Source organism: Carcharodon carcharias, chromosome 17 (genome assembly GCF_017639515.1).
Source record: "Carcharodon carcharias isolate sCarCar2 chromosome 17, sCarCar2.pri, whole genome shotgun sequence".
NCBI lineage: Eukaryota > Metazoa > Chordata > Chondrichthyes > Lamniformes > Lamnidae > Carcharodon > Carcharodon carcharias.
The window spans coordinates 117,493,158-117,511,571 of record NC_054483.1 but is presented as its reverse complement, the minus strand read 5'-3'; the positions used below and the strand labels follow the sequence as shown (position 1 = coordinate 117,511,571).

The 18,414-nt window shown below is 41.1% G+C and overlaps 1 protein-coding gene across 4 annotated transcripts in view; it reads left to right on the top strand.

Annotated features, from left to right (window-relative positions):
- xpnpep1 (X-prolyl aminopeptidase (aminopeptidase P) 1, soluble) overlaps positions 1-18,414 on the top strand; it is a 91,535-nt gene that overhangs the window by 62,492 nt on the left and 10,629 nt on the right. For all 4 annotated transcript variants that reach the window (XM_041210306.1, XM_041210304.1, XM_041210305.1 and 1 more), the window contains 8 exons: positions 1,860-1,949; positions 2,603-2,653; positions 2,930-2,988; positions 7,179-7,256; positions 10,572-10,643; positions 12,221-12,281; positions 13,428-13,497; positions 17,219-17,392. In XM_041210306.1, coding sequence (XP_041066240.1) covers positions 1,860-1,949; positions 2,603-2,653; positions 2,930-2,988; positions 7,179-7,256; positions 10,572-10,643; positions 12,221-12,281; positions 13,428-13,497; positions 17,219-17,392 — 655 coding nt within the window. The remainder of the gene's footprint in view (positions 1-1,859; positions 1,950-2,602; positions 2,654-2,929; positions 2,989-7,178; positions 7,257-10,571; positions 10,644-12,220; positions 12,282-13,427; positions 13,498-17,218; positions 17,393-18,414) is intronic.

Genomic DNA, 18,414 nt, shown 5'->3' with positions numbered 1-18,414 from the left:
CTGTGTTTGGGAGCTGCCTGGAACTCTAAACAATACTGACCAGAAGAAAGGCTTGCACTGGGGCCTTGACACACACTTGTCTGGACCCCTCCTCCAACTAGCGTGAAATATAAATACTTAGAGAACTAATGTTGGAAATTTCTTGCTCTCAAGTTTTTAGTTGAGGTCAAGTTAGTTTTAACAAGTTCCAAGAGTTTACACTCTGCCTGGTGATGAATGCGAAGGGTGTTTGATTGCTGCTTATGGGAAGTATCTATCACTGCTTCACTCCAGAGCCAGATTGGGCTTTGACTCAATTTACAGCATAAATTTAGAGAGGGAAAGAAGTGGAATTTGCCTGCACTAACCACTAAGGATGCACTGTCAATCGTCTTTAAGTCTTGACTTCATACCAACTCAGGGTAATGTACTTTGCTAAATGGGAACTCTTCAGAGGCTGCATTTTGTGACGCCGGCAGACTTTAGTTAACAAACATAAAATTGTGAAAGGGAACATCAGAAATGCTTGCAGTCTCTCTCCCATATGGTTTCTCTTTCCATTTTTAGATACTAATTGAGCGGGACCTTTCCAATTTTTCTCTATTTGTATTTGAAGTTTCCAACATCAGTGATGTTTACATTTTTTATCAGATCTTATGATATTCTCTGTTCTAGTGCCTCGATGGTAGTTGTGTTACTGCTTTCAATTGTGTTCATTGCAATCAAAGGCTGTAAACATTTTGTTTAAGTAAGGCGTTTTAGCTACAAAACATATTTGTGTTCATATTAAAATGCATCTAAATTTAGATATTTAAAGATAACCATGTACTGATAGATGGCGAGTTGGTAAACTCTAGGGTTTGACAGTCTGCTAGGGGTCAGCCAAATCAGTGCAGAGCTGGTGAGACATCATGCTGCTGTTACTGCTCAATTTTGGCAGTTACAACAGATGCTTGTCAGGCTGCCCAGAGGCTATTTTACTTTTGACAGTCCTTGATTTAGCGCTCCTATGACATGACTTTTTTTTTGCAAAAGCAGCAAATGCGAGGTGAGAAAAACTTTTTCTCACAGCGAGTAATTAGGGTTTGGAATGCACTGCCTGGAAGTGTGGTGGAGGCAGGTTCAATGGAAGCATTCAAGAGGGCATTGGATGATTATTTAAATAGAAACAACGTGCATGGTTATGGGGAAAAGGCAGGAGATTGGCACTGAGTTAAAATGCTCAGTGAGCTGGTGCAGACATAATAGACCGAATGGCCTCCTACACCAAGACAATTCTGATTCTAGCTTTCTAGAACTGATCAGATTTCAAAAAGAGGAAAATGCCAGGAATGCTCAGCAGTTTAGCCAGTAACTGACAGAGATTATGCCCAACCTGCTGGCTATTTTCAATTTTATCTGTTTTTAGCTCCATTTTCCAGCTTTTGCTGCCTGTTTTTAAATCTCTATTGCAGTCGCATGCTGAGCTGACCCCATACTTATGAATTGGGGAATATTCTCCCAAGTGTGTGGAGTTTCGATTTTCTCTTTCCTGTTTTACTTACATTATGTTCCCCCTTACCCCTCACCTCACCCACAATTGCCATGATTTCCACTCCACCCCCAGCTTCAGGCTTTCTGTGACTTGTCATTTTTGTTCTCGTCATAGCAAGGCCAAAGTCAGAAGCTCACCATGTCACCAAGTGCAGACCTGATTCTCTTTAAGTACTTGTAATGAGCTCAACAAAATAATTATTGAATTCCTACAAGTTGCTTTTGCTCTTCTTCGATCAGTGTGAAAGGAAGCCTAAATAGCCTCAGGTCACTGGTCCATGGTGTCACTCTATTGTAGCAAAATGTGGCTGTGAGCAAAAATGAATTATTTGTTTTGATCTAAATAGATGTTTAGACTGCAAACTGTTTACACCCCCGTCTGCATTGCGAAAGCTCTGAAGAATACGACAGAAGTTGAAGGGATGAGACGAGCTCATGTGAGTAATAAGTGAACCCTCCAAGTTTTAATTTGGGCGTAATAATGCTTGCTGTCGTCTTGCTTAGTTAGTCTGAACCATTGGAGATAATGTTTAAATCTGCACTCGTTAATTCTGGCTATTATAACCGGATTATCTGATTGTTAATCATGTTGCTGTGTGAGGGATCTTGAAGTGCAAAAGTTGGTTATTCTTGCTTCCTACATTAAAGCAGTGATTACACTTCAGAAAAAATGGCTTCACTGTTTGTGGAGCACTTAAGGATATCTGAGACTCAGAAATGCAGTGTTAAAACGCAAGATTGTTCCTTCCTTTTTTCATCAATAATTGAAATTGACCTTTGACCAATCAGTAATGAAGCTTCCAAATGCTGCTTAAAAACCCTTTCTTTCAGTGATTTCAGCTCTTTTCCCACTTTCATCTTTTACTTCTACACTGCAAAACACTGTCATTTCACTTACACAAAAATTCTGTGATTGTTACCTGCTTAGGGATCAGGTTGTGTCACGGGAGATGACGTATTGGATTTCACACAGAAGGAAGTTCACAGGGCTGCCCTACCTTGTCTAGTAAAATAAACTGTAATTTCAAGAAAAATAGTGAGACGTTATTGGGAATGAACTAATCTTATTTTTTTTGCTTCTAAACGTTAGATTAAAGATGCTGTGGCTCTCTGTGAGCTGTTTGCCTGGCTTGAGAAGGAGGTAAGAAAGTTTCTCATTGTTCACATCAGTATCATTCTAGGATAAATCCCTAGGGTCTTCCACACAACAGATTTCCTGCACTATCACCAAGACATCATAAGTACCATGTATACTAAACCATGCACAGCATGTATTATGTAATTTATATCGACATACTGTAATCACTGAATAAATAATAAAAACAGCACTTGGACTGTGATTTTTTTTTTTGCAATTTAATTTTCTTTTAACATTTCCATTGTTCCTGAGACACTTACTGAAATTGCAATGTTGCAGGTTCCAAAAGGTAACATAACTGAACTAGATGCTTCAGACAAAGCGGCTGAATTCCGCAGGTAAGTCTCAATGCTACAATCTGTGTGACGCAAGCTTCTCTGTAAGTGAATTATTTTACAGAAGCCCAAATGTCATCTGTTCTTGTTTTATTAGGGGCATTAGGGAACAATTTTCTTAATACTCGGATTTTGTAGTCCGTATGCTGATTTCACCATTGCTAATTTTAAGGTCGACTGTGCTTGGATGGAATCGTGGAATGTGATTTTGAATTTTGAAATCATAGAAATTTACAGTGATCTCATTATACCTCTGCTGGCTAAAAATGAGCTAACGAGGCTAATCCCACTTTCTAGCTCTTGGTCCGTTGCCCTGTAGGTTACAGCACTTCAAGTATATATCCAAGTTCATTTTAAATGTCGTGATGGTTTCTGCTTCTACTATCCTTTCAGACAGTGAGTTCCAGAGCCACAGCACTTTCTGGATGAAAAACTGTCTCCTTGACACCATCTAACCCTTCTGCCACTTAGTGCCCCCTGGTTATTGCTCGCTATGCTAAGGGAAATAAACCCTTCCTGTGCACTTCATCTAGACCCTTCATAATTTTATACGTCTCAATTAAATCTCCCCTCGGCCTCCTCTGTTCCAAAGGAAACAACCCTAGCCGATCCAATCTTTGCTCAGCTGAAATTCTCAAGCTCTAGTGAAAAATCCTAAATGTTTTTAAACCGTAACATGTGGAAATAACAAAAATGTGATTTTTGTTGAAATAAAAATGAAGCAAAATTTCAGTCACCAAAAGCCAATCGCAAATTATTAACGACAGAACGGGATTCTTTAGGTGCCAGTAAATAATCTTGCAAATCCCCGGTAATAAAAATTTAATGTGATTTAATTGGTAGTCATAAATCAGTGGCCCTAGTTAATTAGGCAGTGTATATTTCAAAGACCTCTAATAATTCATCTCTGCAGCCTATTGCAGCTGGCATCTATTTGCTGCTATAACATATTTGCTAATATGTCATGTTTGCATTTTGTGAACTTAGAGGTTTGGAAAGGGTTGTCCTCAACATCTTTGCCACATATAATCACATCCTGATGTTCTGATTTAATTGGTAACTTGAGATATATATGAACTAATGGGACTAAATTCTGCAAGTGAGGATCCATGGTAGCATATGAAGACCCGAAGACTGGACCTTCTGTATTCGAGAAAGAAAGAACTTGTATTTATATAGTGCCTTTCACAACCTCAGGACATCCCAAAGTGCTTTCCAGCTAATTAGGCACTTTTGATATATAGTCGCTGTTGTTTTGCAGGAAATTCTGCAGACAGACTGTACATAATAAGGCCCCAAATAAAATGTGATGATGACCAGATAATCTGTTTTAGTGATGTTGGTTGAAGAATAAAAATTACCTAGGACATTGGGAAGCACATCCCTGTAATTCGTCAATACAGTGCCGTGGGATATTTTGCATTCATCTATTATCATCTGGTTTTCTCTCCTCCCAAAGCACTAACCCAGGCTGAGGTACAATGCCCAGGTAACCATGCACTATGCACATTTTCCATTTGACCACCTATGTGGGGAGTATCTGCAGCTGTGTCAAATTTTAGTAATGCTTTTTAAAATTCATTTATGGGATATCAGCGTGCTGGCTAGGCCAGCATTTATTCTCCATCCCTAATTGCCCTTGAGAAGGTGGTGGTGAGCCACCTTCTTGAACCGTTGCAGTCCATGTGGTGTAGGTACACCCACAGTGCTGTTAGGGATGGAGTTCCAAGATTTTGACGCAGTGACAGTGAAGGAATGACGATGTATTTCCAAGTCAGGGTGGTGAGTGGCTTAGAGGGGAACTTGCAGGTGGTGGTGTTCCCGTGTGTCTGCTGTCCTTGTCCTTCTAGATGGTAGCGATAATGGGTTTGGAAAGTGCTGCCTGAGGAGCCTTGGTGAGTTCCTGCATTGCATCTTTTAAATGGTACACTCTGCTGCGATTGTGCATCAGTGGTGGAGGGAGTGCATGTTTGTGGATGGGGTGCCAATCAAAACTGCTTTGCCCTGGATGGTGTCAAGCTTAGAACCATAGAACCATAGAACACTACAGCACAGAAAACAGGCCATTCAGCCCTTCTAGTCTGTGCCAAAATATTATTCCGCTAGTCCCATTGACCTGCACCTAGTCCATAACCCTCCAGACCTCTCCCATCCATGTATCTAATTTATTCTTAAAAACTTAAGAGTGAGCCCACATTTACCACGTCAGATGGTAGCTTGTTCCACACTCTCACCACTCTCTGAGTGAAGAAGTTCCCCCTAATGTTCTTCCTAAACCTTTCCCCTTTCATCCTAAAGCCATGTCCTCTCGTGTTTATCTCTCCTAATCTAAATGGAAAGAGCCTACTTGCATTTACTTTGTCTATACCCCTCATAATTTTGTAAACTTCTATCATATCTCCCCTCATTCTTCTATGCTCCAAGGAATAAAGTCCTAACCTGTTTAATCTTTCCCTGTAACTCAACTCCTTAAGACCCGGCAACATCCTAGTAAATCTTCTCTGCACTCTCTCAATCTTACTGATATCCTTCCTGTAATTAGGCGACCGGAACTGCACACAATACTCCAGAGTTGGCCTCACCAATGTCTTATACAACCTCACCATAACATCCCAACTCCTATACTCAATTCTTTGATTTATGAAGGCCAGTATGCCAAAAGCTTCCTTTACAACCTTGCCTACCTGTGACGCCACTTTCAAGGAATTATGTATCTGAACTCCCAGATCCCTTTGTTCCTCCGCACTCCTCAGTGCCCTACCATTTACCGTGTATGCCCTTCTTGAGTGTTGTGCGAGCTGCACTCATCCAGGCAAGTGGAGAGTATTCCATCACACTCCTGACTGGTGCCTTGTAGATGGTGGACAGGCTTTGGGGAGTCAGGAAGTGAGTTACTTGCTGCAGGACTCATAGCCTCTGACCTGCTCTCATAGCCACGGTATTTATATGGCTAGTCCAGCTCAGTTTCTGGTCAATGGTAACCCCTAGGACGTTGATGGTGGGGGATTCAGTGATGGTGATGCTATTGAATGTCAATGGGCGATGGTTGGGATTGTCATTGCCTGGCATTTGTGTCACGCAAACGTTACTTGCCACTTGTCAGCCTAAGCTGGATATTGTCCAGGTCTTGCTGGACACGGACTTCTTTAATATCTGAGAAGTCATGAATGGTGCTGAACGTTGTGCAATCATCAGTGAACATCCCCACTTCTGACCTTATGATGGAAGGAAGGTCATTGATGAAGCAGCTGAATTTGGTGCTAAATAGCCTACTCAAGAATGTGGAGTGACAGTTGGCAGTGAGATGCAGAGTGTTTTTCAGTGGTTCTGTTGATATCCTATCATACAGCTTGAAATTAGTGAGGTGCATAAAGCTTTTGCAAGAATGAGATTGAATTTTGCTCATTTGTTATTTATAATTACCGGATGGCTCTGCCATACAAAATACCGACGAACAATAGGACAAAAGTTTCCACCTCCCATTCCCTCATATCGAATTAAGATTTTCTGTGGACACTTTAGAGTAGCAAAGTCATAATCTTGTTGTTCTTGTTATGACGCACAAAGAAATGCTTACTCCATTGGGGGTTGAAAATATTAACTGAGCAGGGGGTTAAGTGCAGCAAAGAAGGGGATACTGAAAGGAGATTGCGCTTCTCCTGAGCTCCTTCCTACGCTGAGTTATAAAGCTGCAATGCTGGAGATCTGGAGGAAGACTGCCTGTCGGCTGCTTGTCAGGTTAACTGCATGGCCTAGAACAATTAGCATGTGGAGGGATGGGTGTCAGTGGGGAATGAAATCATGCGTTACAAGTTAGGTCGCATTTTCCATTTACAATCTACTCATAATTTGAAGCAGTTTTGTGCCAATAATTTTACTATTCAATAATTTGAAATGAGCAATGAAAATAACATGGCAAACTGGGCTTTCAGTGCTAAATTGTTGGATTAAGTGGAAATGACTGTATCCTGTTTTTAATCAGTGCATATTTTCTTAATGACTGAAGCACACCATGTGGGCTTGGAGTAGATTTTAGAATTGTGAAATTGGTTGAACAAAATACCAGATTGATATTAAGAGGTGACGAAACATTTTGAACTGTTTCCAATGTATTTGGTATTGAGTTCTACACTTAAAGAATGTGTTTCAAAATATAAACAGTGTTTACTAACCCTGTTATGAATGTTTTGCAGGCAACAAGATAAATTTGTAGATTTGAGTTTTTCCACCATCTCCAGCACAGGTCCAAACAGTGCAATAATTCACTACAGGTAAAAATGAATGGATTGAACAGTTGTGGTGTTGCATTGGTAACGTTAATGCTGAATGGTTTAAAAAAAAACTTTAAAAGCAGAATGTTCTGTCTTAGGATCCATTCTTTCTAAATGCAGGAGCTTAACAGAGTCCTCCATATAGGGACATAGGAGTAAGGAGTAGGCCATTCAGCTCCTCAAGTCTGCTCCACCATTTAAGTGGATGATGGCTAATGATCTTCCTCCATGCTGTTTTCCTGCATTATCCCCATATCCCTTGATATCTTTATCTAGGAATCTATTGATCTCTGTCTTGAACATACTCAGTTGACTGAACCTCTACTGGGATAGAAACTTCCTTTTGAGTGAAGGAATTTCTCCTCATCTCTGCCCTAAATGACCTACCTCTTAATCTGACATTGTGTCCCCTGGTTCAGGACCTCCCAGCCAGGGGAAACATCCTTCCTGTGTCTACCCTGTAAGAGTTTTGTATGCTTCAATGAGGTCACCTCTCATTCTTCTAAACTCTAGAGAATACAGGCCCAGTCTCCAATCAATTCTCATAGGACAATCCCACCATCCCAGGAATCGGCCTGGTAAACCTCTGTTGCACTCCTTTTGTTTTTTATTCGTTCATGGGATGTGGGCATCACTGGCTGGGCCAACATTTATTGCCATTCCCTAATTCCTTTGGGAATTGAGAACTGAGTGGCTTGCTAGGCTGTTTCAGAGGACATTTAAGAGTCAACCACATTGCTTGTGGGTCTGGAGTCAGATGTAGGCCAGACCAGGTTAGGATGGCAGATTTCCTTCCCTAAAGGGCATTAGTTTCATGACAATCGACCATGGTCTCATGGTCATCATTAGCCTTTTAATTCCAGATTTTTGTTGGATTCAGATTCAAATTCCACCATCTGCTGTGGTGGGATTTGAACCCGGGACCTCTGGGATTACGTCCAGTGACAATACTGCCATGCCACTACCTCCCCCTTGGCAGATATATCCTTCCTTACGTAAAAAGACCAGAACCGTACACAATATTCCAGGCGCGGTCTCACCAAGGCTCTATACAACTGCAGCATGACTGCTTTATCCCTCTACTCAAGGAGCATGTACGAATGATGATTGAAACAGTTCATATTTAAAAACTAGGCTGCAACAAATATTGGTAGCAAAAATCATGGAATAAAATAATATTGAAAGGGCAGTGATAGATGTGGCTATGTGCATTGTCATATTTTCTGATTGGTTTGCTATTTTATGCCTGTGGATGTTTCCATGAAAATCTTGAAATTGATCAGAAAGGGAGTATGGGTCTTTGCCCCCCTTTGCCGTACATATAGTAATATAAAGTACCAATGCAGAAACTGTCTTACTTTAGAAATGAAAATGCTGCTGTAGCTATGATACTTGTTCGCTCACAAGAACACAAGAAATAGTAGCAGGAGTAGACCATATGGTCCATCGAGCCTGCTGTGCCATTCAATATGATCATGGCTGATCTTGGGCTTCAACTCCATTTTCCTGCTCTCTCCCCTCCTCACTCCTTCCGTGATTTAAACTGGAGATTAAAAGGAGTTTTGACCACACAGGAACTTTTTGCGGGTGTGATGCTTTTTCTCAGTATAAGCTAACAAGATCATATTCAGGTCAGCTTTCAGTTGATTATCAAGAATAAGTTGTACTCTGTTTCAGGACCTTTCTTTGAATTTACCTGGTTCCTTCATTTGTGTGTTACATCATGACCGGAAAGGTTTTGGGTTAGATTATCAGTCATGGTTAGTGCTGATGTCATGTAGGCAAATATAGTGGCTAATTTTCCCACAGCAAATTACCCACGAACAACAAATTAGATGAATGACCAGATCATGTGTTTCTTTTTTGCTGGTAGGTCTTTGGGAGTGGAATATTAGCCAGGGCACTGGGAGAACTCCATGTTCATCTCAATAGTGCAGTTGGATTTTTTTTATGCCCACCTGAACCACTGGAAGAGTTGAACATCTCATCTAAAAGGTGGCAACTTGGTTGCACTTTGTTGTGACTCTCAGCAGTATTGAATAAGATTTTACTGGACTTTAGAGAAAGAACTCTTTCCCTTTTGTTCTCTGCTCTTCCAAGGGTACAGTTCATGGGTATTGGCGCTCATGTGAGAATTTCAGGCTATTGACAATGTAGACTGTCACATCTGATCCTATTCCATGTTTACCCAATGTCTATAGATGAATAACAATCAAAATTGGGAACTGTGATTCATTTTTTTTTGCCCTTCTGTCACAGAGCTTTTGATGCCAATAGCACTCTGGATCAGTAAATTCAGGAGCGTTAAATCAGGAAAAGTTTGTGTGCAGGTACAGCAAATAATTAGGAAGGCAAGTGGGATGTTGTCATTTATTGCAAGAGGATGGAATGCAAAAGTAGAAATGTTTTGCTACAGTTATACAGGGTGTTGGTGAGACCATATCTAGAGTACTGTTACAGTTTTGGTCTCTTTATTTAAGAAAATAATGCATTTGAAGTAGTTCAGAGAAGGTTCACTCAACTGATACCTGGGATGGGGCGGATATCTTATGAGGAAAGGTTGGACAGACTGGGCCTGTATCCATTGGAGTTTAGAAGAATGAGAGGTGTTCTTATTGAAACATATAAAGATCCTGAGGGGACTTGACAGGATGGATGCGAAAAGGATGTTTTCCCCTTGTGGGAAAGACTGGAACAAAGGGACACAGTTTAAAAATAAAGGGCTTCCCATTTAAGATGGAGATGAAAATATTTTTTTTCTCTGAGGGTAGTGAATCTTTGGAACTCTTCCCCAGAGAGCAGTGGAGACAGGGCCAATGAATGTTTTTAAGACAGAGGAGATTAGCTTTTTTGTTAGTCAAGAATCTTAGGTTATTTGGGGTAGGTGGAATGTGGAATTGATGCACAGTCAGATCAGCCATGATCTTATTGAATAGTGGAGCAGGCTCGAGAGGCTGAATGGTCTACTCCTGATCCTAAATTGGATGTTCGTAGTTAAGATCAAATGGGGAGCTTTCTGGGAACATATTACAAAATATTCTGCTTTTGCCAACACAACTATATACTGCACTTCCTAATATATCATTATTGCATTTACAAGCAAATAATTTGCAGTAGTTAGACATGGGGTAAGGTTACCAAAGGACATGGAATGAATTTGAAATTATGATTTGGATTAGCCATGATCTAATTGAATGCCAAAACTCGAAGGCTGAGTGGCTGACTCCTGTTTGTGCTACGGGGGAATTCTGTATGTGGTATAGTAAATACTTGTACTTGAAGCTTATTTAAATTTCAAACTTGCTTTAATTTTAGGCCCACCCCACATACAAACAGAACTTTATCAATGAGTGAAATCTACCTTCTGGATTCTGGTGCCCAGTACAGGTAAGATATTGTAGTAAATTTAAATTGCATAAGTGCTGCACTTATTAAAAAAAAAAGTAATTTGGTGTGTGATCAATATACAAATTATTGGTTATTTCCTAGGGAAAAAGACAGACTTTCATTTCTATAGCACCTTATATGTCATTGAGAAGCATCTCTAGGTTTATTTATGCAAAGCAAGATCCCTCAAATATCAGTGAGGTGACTGACCACATAATCTGTTTTGGTAGAAGGAGGAATGTTGAGAACTCACTGCTTTTCTTTAAAAACTGTCATGGGATTTTTAACCTTCCCTTGCAGCAGCAAACGATGCCTTAATCTGATGTCTCAAAAATGACATCTATGATCATGAATCATTCCTTTATGATTGCATGAAAGTAATATCTTAGGTTGCCTGCTGAAATCCTTGAATGAGATTCGAGCTGATAGGTTTCAATTCAGTAGTGAGTGCTTCCAATTGAAGCTGAACAATCGGAACTAGAAACTAAAGAATCCTGGAAGGGCATACGTCCACATTTATAACAAAGTGGAGAAATGCACTGTCTCATGCTGCCTTTAGATGGGCTTCCTTTGGCTGAGTATAGTCCATAATGTCAACAAGTCTGGCTCCTTTTACTCAGTGGCATTGTAGACCCATGTAAATGTCGATCTACAATCCTGTCATTGGGGTGAGGGAACTTAACTTAGGCAAAGGCTCCCATTGTTTATTGATTGTGGGGCTCCATATAGCAGTCATATTCAGTGGGAAGAACTTGACCAGTTTGAATGGAAAAGCCACCGATAGTGTCAATAAGTAGACTCCGCCACTTGGGTAAAAACTTGGCATGCAGCAGTTCAACATAAGAGAATTACCAACCTTTTAAGTATACTTCACTCTTTGAAAGAGAGTCAACTTTCACATACAATTAAGCTCTTTCTTGCTGTTGTCGATCCCTCACTCCTCTTCTGACCTGGCATGCAGCGGAGACACTTTATTGTTTTAGATATTTAACTTGCTAGCTGTCATTGCTTCCTGTGAAAGAACTTATGATAAGGCCCAGAATGGAAAAGGAATAATGTCCAGAGGTGTTTCACTCCAATGGCATGATGACAATCTATGTATACAGCCTGAAGGTTTGGTAGTCCTCTTGTCTCTGAAACAAAAGGCCATGGGTTTAAGCCCCACTCCAGAGACTTGAGTACATAATCTAGTGCTGAGAGAATGCTGCACTGTCCGATGTGTCATCTTTTGGATGAGATGTTAAACTGAGTCTCCATCTGCCCTCTAAGATGTAAAAGCACTGTTTCGAAGAAAAGCGGGGGAGTTCTCCCCAATGTTCTGGTTAACATTTATTTTCAAAAACATGTAAACAAATTTACTGGGCATTTATCTCATTGCTGTTTGTAGGACCTTGTACCATGTTTCCCACATTACAGTTCAGTATTTTCTTGCATGTTACCTAACCTTATGGGATCTTGCAACTTTAATGCAGCCGCCTTTAATTATAATACAGGTGAAACATTTGGTTCTTTGTTTAGTAATGTTTAGATTGACGATTCTTCACATAAGTGTAAGGTGCTGTTTGTGCTTCAACTAGGGATGGAACTACAGATGTGACACGAACAATGCATTTTGGCTCTCCTACTGACTATGAGAAGGTATGTTACCTCATTTGTGAGCACCAATGTAGCATTGACCAGTTGATTGAGTTGCCAAAGATGCCAGAAATGCAAGGTCGTACCTTTCAGAAAAGGGCTGGGTTGCTTTTCTCTTGAAAAGTGAAGGCTGAGAAGTGACTGAATAGAAGTCTTTAAAATTATAAAGGGTTTCGATCAAGTGGACACAGAGAAGATATTTGCACTTATGGGGAAGAGCAAAAGTAGAGGCCATCAATATAAGATAGTCACCAATTATGGAATTCCAAAGGAAGTTCTTTACTCAGTGGTGAGAAGTTGGAACTCGCTACCACAGGAAGCAGTTGAAGCGACTAGCATTTAAGGGGAAGGTAGATATTCATATGAGGGAGAAGGGAAGTGAGGGATATGCTGACAGAGTTAGATTAGGAAGGATGAAAGGAAGTTCGAGTGCAGCCGAAATGCCAGCATGATCTGGTTGGGCTGATTGACCTGTTTCTGTGTTGTACTAAGTGTGTAATTTTACATAATGCTATTTTTAACCTCAGTTGAGTGGTATTGTGTCTGCCCCCATGCCATGACATTAAGGAGAGTTCCTAATTAGCATTATACATTTTTTGGAGACTATGCATCAGATAGAAGGTTTCCTTATGACATGAGTAACCTGGTTAACAAGTGACTCATTTGCATGCATGGATCTCCATTGAGTCAGCTGGTTTGTGAGGTTAGCAAAGGATTATCGGAGCTTGCACAGGTTTACATCTGTAATGAGGTGGCTAAAGTAAATGGAGGGGCTGTGGCAAATTGTCACAAATATGTGCCCTTAATTGCAAGTGTTAAGATTGCATAGCTTATCACCATCTAGGCTAGACAGTCACTTTGAAATCATTTGTTGGTCTCTGATATTTATAGATTCCTCTAGAGCACGGTTTAGTTTTTAACCAGTTTTTGTGACTATCAGTGTCTTGAGAGGATCAGTGATGATTATTGCAACAGTTAAGTGAATAAACAATAAATGGCTAAAGAGGAGGATATTTGGTCTTCCATATGTAATATAGTCAAATACAAGATTATTTCTTTTAATAAAACTTACAGATTTTCCAGCAGCTATAAAATATGTTTGTGTTGAAATATATTTTACCTGCTCTTATGTATGCTCTCTGTCCTCAGGAGTGCTTCACTTATGTGTTGAAGGGGCATATCTGTTTGGGTTCAGCAATTTTCCCAAGTGGTACCAAAGGTAAGATAGTTTATAGCCGTTTGTTCCTGCAGGTCTTGAGTTTTGCTGAAAAAAGAGACATGCTATCAAAGCTTTTCATCTTGCACTTATCAGAATAGCTGGCAAGAATTTCCCAAGGGAAGGGGGAGCAACATTTCATACTGCATGAGAAGAGAGTGCTGATTGGCTGACAAGTGAACTCTGGTGGAGGTGTTCCCTAAGCTTTTGCAGACATAAGGCACGTGTCCACACATTGTGCCTTTTTTTAACTAAACAAACATTTAGGGCAGTCACTCCCTGGTTCATTCCCCAGGGCAATACCTTGACCAATCAGAGTTGACCTGCCTGGTTTGAATTTGAACTGTCCCATGCTGCATTCTCCATGGCAACACCTCTATCAATCAGAGTCCACTTGCCAATCAATCAGCACTCTCTTGCCATGCAGTATAAATTGTTGCTCCCCCATTACTGTTGGGAAATTCTTGTGGGCTATTCTGATGAGTGCAAGATGAAAAGCTTTGATAGCATGTCTCGTTTATCAGTAAGATAGTTTGGTGCAGATGACTGTATTATGATTGAAGGGTAATTCCTTCCACCTGCAAAAGTATTTGGTGTGGTGGGGAGCGGCAGATACTATCGACTCACTTTGTGTTGCAAGTTGTTTGTTTGTTTTTCCTGACAATTGTTTGTATTAGAATAAAATGAGTGAGAGAATTATTGTTAAGAGAGGATGTGGGTTAATGGCGGAGTTTTTGTGGAGACTCATTCAAATACTTTTGTGAATATTGGAAGATTATATTGAAAGTTATTTGTCATTAATGATTGCTTTTTAAGCTAAACCAAGAACCTTTTTAAAAAGAAACTATTGGCATAATTGAGATATCAGTGGAATTTTAATTTGAATTTACTTGAATTAAGCCTGTTGAACACTTGTTCAGATTTCAAGCATGGCATTAGAATTTCTCATTTAAAAAATATATATATTTTTAGATATATATATTTATTGCCTTGACTGAGGATTAAATAAATGTGGTAGGGAAGAACTGTCAATCGTTTACAATCATTCAGGTGTAGCTGAGAACCATATACTGATGTTACAAACTCTCAGAACAAAATAGGCCAAAACCTGAGATGCGGGATCCCTCTGTCATCAGTTCTGTTCTTTAGCAAAGATGCCATCTTTTCTTTCACCACAAGTACCAATAGACAGCCCATCCCTACCTACATATCCAGCTCCTCTGCCTCTTATTAAAATGACAAAGGGGCTGTTAATTGGCCCAGAAACATGTGAGACACTAAAGCTTGGTTAGAATAATTTAGGAGGCAGCCAGTTTAGAGGGGATACAGAGCTGGGTATTGAAATGGCAAGCCACAAGGAGGGCAGTCACTGTGGATTGAACACTAAAGGAGGCTGTAGTGAAAAAGCTAGTTATGTTTAAGGATGCTGAAATTGCTGCCTTACTGGGAAAGTGCGTTTGGGCTCTTTGTTCTTTTTGCAAGCATCTTATTAGAAAATCAGATGTAGATCCTGGTGTAATTTGGCTTGATCTGCACATGTTGGCATCCTTGCTGCTTTAAACCAACTGAATGGTTTCCACACTACAACTGACTAAGCAGCTGATCAAGCAGCTGCGATGTTCATAAGCACTCATTCTACCCCAGCTTATCTGTACCCACCAGCACTGCAGCCAGATCCAGTCATTAACATCAGCTTCCATTGGCTGTTCCATTCCGAGACACATGGCCACCCCACTCTCACTTTCAAAGCCTTGTGTATTTTTCCTAGCCAATGCACCAACAGCTCTGATACCCAGTTTTGAACATGGATATGTCCCAAGGTGCTTCACAAATAGGCATAGAGAAAATGGAGGCTGCAAAAGAGAGATTAGGGAGGGTGACTGAAAGTTTGGTCGGGGATGGGCCCTGTGGAGATGCAGAGGTTGAGGGTGTTCCAACGTGTCGGTCTGAAATTCCTGTCAACATTGTCGGGGGAGGAAGAGTGAGAGGAAGGAACTGCATAGAAGGCCAGCGAGAGGAGGGTAGCATTTGAAAAGAGATTTCAGAGGTAGGATGGAGAAAGTTCATGGGGGGAATTTACAGATGAGAACAAAGATTTTAGGTTCTGGGGGACCTGGAGCCCTGTGTGAATCAACAGTCACAGAGTTGATGGGCAACCAGGACAGTGTGAGACAGAAGATACATGTAGAGCAATAGGAAAGTTGCAATTTATGGAGGCTGGGTGGATAGAGTGTTGGACTATTCAACCCTTGAAATAATGAAGGCAGGCGTGAAGGTTTCAGTGTCAGAGGGGCTGTGATGGGCAATGTTGTACAGCCTGTAGCAAGTGGTTTTGGTGATGAGTAGATGAGATATGAAGCTCAGCACAAGGTTAAACAGGACACGACAATCATGGACAGGGTGATTCAAACTGAGTGTGGTGGGGGTCGGAAGCAATGGTCAGGCGATGTGATGGAGGCTGAAGAAAACGGCTTCACAGAACAGACCAAGCAGTTCTGCCGACTCACTGGCTGACAGAATTTTAGCAACAACAGACTTGAGATAATAGTAGGCTGAGCAGCTGACCGAGAGTGACAGGAGCTGACTGTCAATGCAATGAAGCTGCCATCAACTGTATTGTTGGAAACTGCTGCAGTGGGGCCAGTCTTCACGTTTTGCCAGTCCTGCAAAGCAGATAAATTAATCTTATTTTCTGCCCTGAGAAATGATTTATTTATCTAATAGTAGAGCTCCACAAATGTATACTCATCAATGCTTTGTGATGAATTCCTGATAAGAGCCAGCAGCCCGCAAATTTTGTTGCTGGGGGTTCCTTTGACACAGCAGTGAGGTATACACTGACACAGCAGTGAGGTATACACTTTGACACAGCAGTGAGGTATACACTTTGACACAGCAGTGAGGTATACACTTTGACACAGCAGTGAGGTATACACTTTGACACAGCAGTGAGGTATACACTGACACAGCAGTGAGGTATACACTTTGACACAGCAGTGAGGTATACACTGACACAGCAGTGAGGTATACACTTTGACACAGCAGTGAGGTATACACTGACACAGCAGTGAGGTATACACTTTGACACAGCAGTGAGGTATACACTGACACAGCAGTGAGGTATACACTTTGACACAGCAGTGAGGTATACACTGACACAGCAGTGAGGTATACACTTTGACACAGCAGTGAGGTATACACTGACACAGCAGTGAGGTATACACTTTGACACAGCAGTGAGGTATACACTGACACAGCAGTGAGGTATACACTTTGACACAGCAGTGAGGTATACACTGACACAGCAGTGAGGTATACACTTTGACACAGCAGTGAGGTATACACTGACACAGCAGTGAGGTATACACTGACACAGCAGTGAGGTATACACTTTGACACAGCAGTGAGGTATACACTTTGACACAGCAGTGAGGTATACACTTTGACACAGCAGTGAGGTATACACTTTGACACAGCAGTGAGGTATACACTTTGACACAGCAGTGAGGTATACACTTTGACACAGCAGTGAGGTATACACTGACACAGCAGTGAGGTATACACTTTGACACAGCAGTGAGGTATACACTGACACAGCAGTGAGGTATACACTTTGACACAGCAGTGAGGTATACACTTTGACACAGCAGTGAGGTATACACTTTGACACAGCAGTGAGGTATACACTTTGCATGTTCACTTCTGCTGTGCTCCTTCCTCCCAGGACACCTCCTCGATTCTTTTGCAAGAGCCACCCTTTGGGACCATGGTTTGGATTACCTGCATGGAACGGGACATGGAGTAGGATCTTTCCTGAATGTCCACGAGGGGCCTTGTAGCATTAGTTACAAAACATTTGCAGATGAGCCTCTTGAGGCTGGAATGATTCTGAGTGACGGTGAGTAAAGGTGACATACGATGTTGTAATTGCTGTGTGTGTGTCAGGCTGATGGACAGGAAGCCAGGAGAGAAGGATGCCTAAGTTCCAAGACCGAGACAGGTCCACAGGACCTAACAGTGGAGATATGTAACCTGTGCAACACTTTCCCTGAAAACTGCTTCCTTTTGTAAGTAAACATGGGTGTTTGTGTTGTCCAAAAATACACCATTGACCATGTGTGATGGATAAGAATAATGCGCTAACCGTTTGTGCACAGTATATGTTATACTGTTGACACTGGAAAAAAAAATAAAAATAGCAAAAGCCTGCAAGAAATTGCAGTATTGGATTTCTGTCACCAGATGCCAGTAGATCATAATCTTTGAATTGTTTAATTATGGAGAAGGTTCTCTAACTTCTTCTGAGGCCTTTCTCCTGTGTTACAAAGATTCTACAAGTATATTTTCTGTATAAAAATTAGTTATAAAATTAAACATATACATTTAATATTTCTGTTTTACTTACACCTCTAGAGTCTCTCCAGCTAAATTCTCTCTCTTCTCCACACACTCGCTGACCAGAGAATCTCATAATTATCCTTACAATTTTCAGGCTTTTTGGACCTTAAGCATTTTTAAAAAATGCGTATCCTGTCTAAACTCACCCTCTCTCGATCCTGTTCACAGGGCAAAAACTCCTTGCCCCACCCATCACCAGCACCACCCTCGCCCCTCAGGACTCTACCTCAGCCCACTGCATCCTAACACCAAGTGATTCACGTGTGGACCAGCTTGTGTTCTTTCTCTCTCTACAGCTCAGCCAAAACCTGTGCAAACACCAGAAGACCCTGGTTCGGATTCATCCTCACTGGAAGGCATCCCTTGATTGACCGGCATCTCGACCACCGCTTGTCCTAACTCTGACTCTGATTGATCCAATTGCACGTATTTTTCCTACACACACGCTAGTTTTTGCAGCACCCTAAGGAGCTGCAAACCCCTGTATTAGTGCATTCATGAAGTATAATAGACATCTAGCGA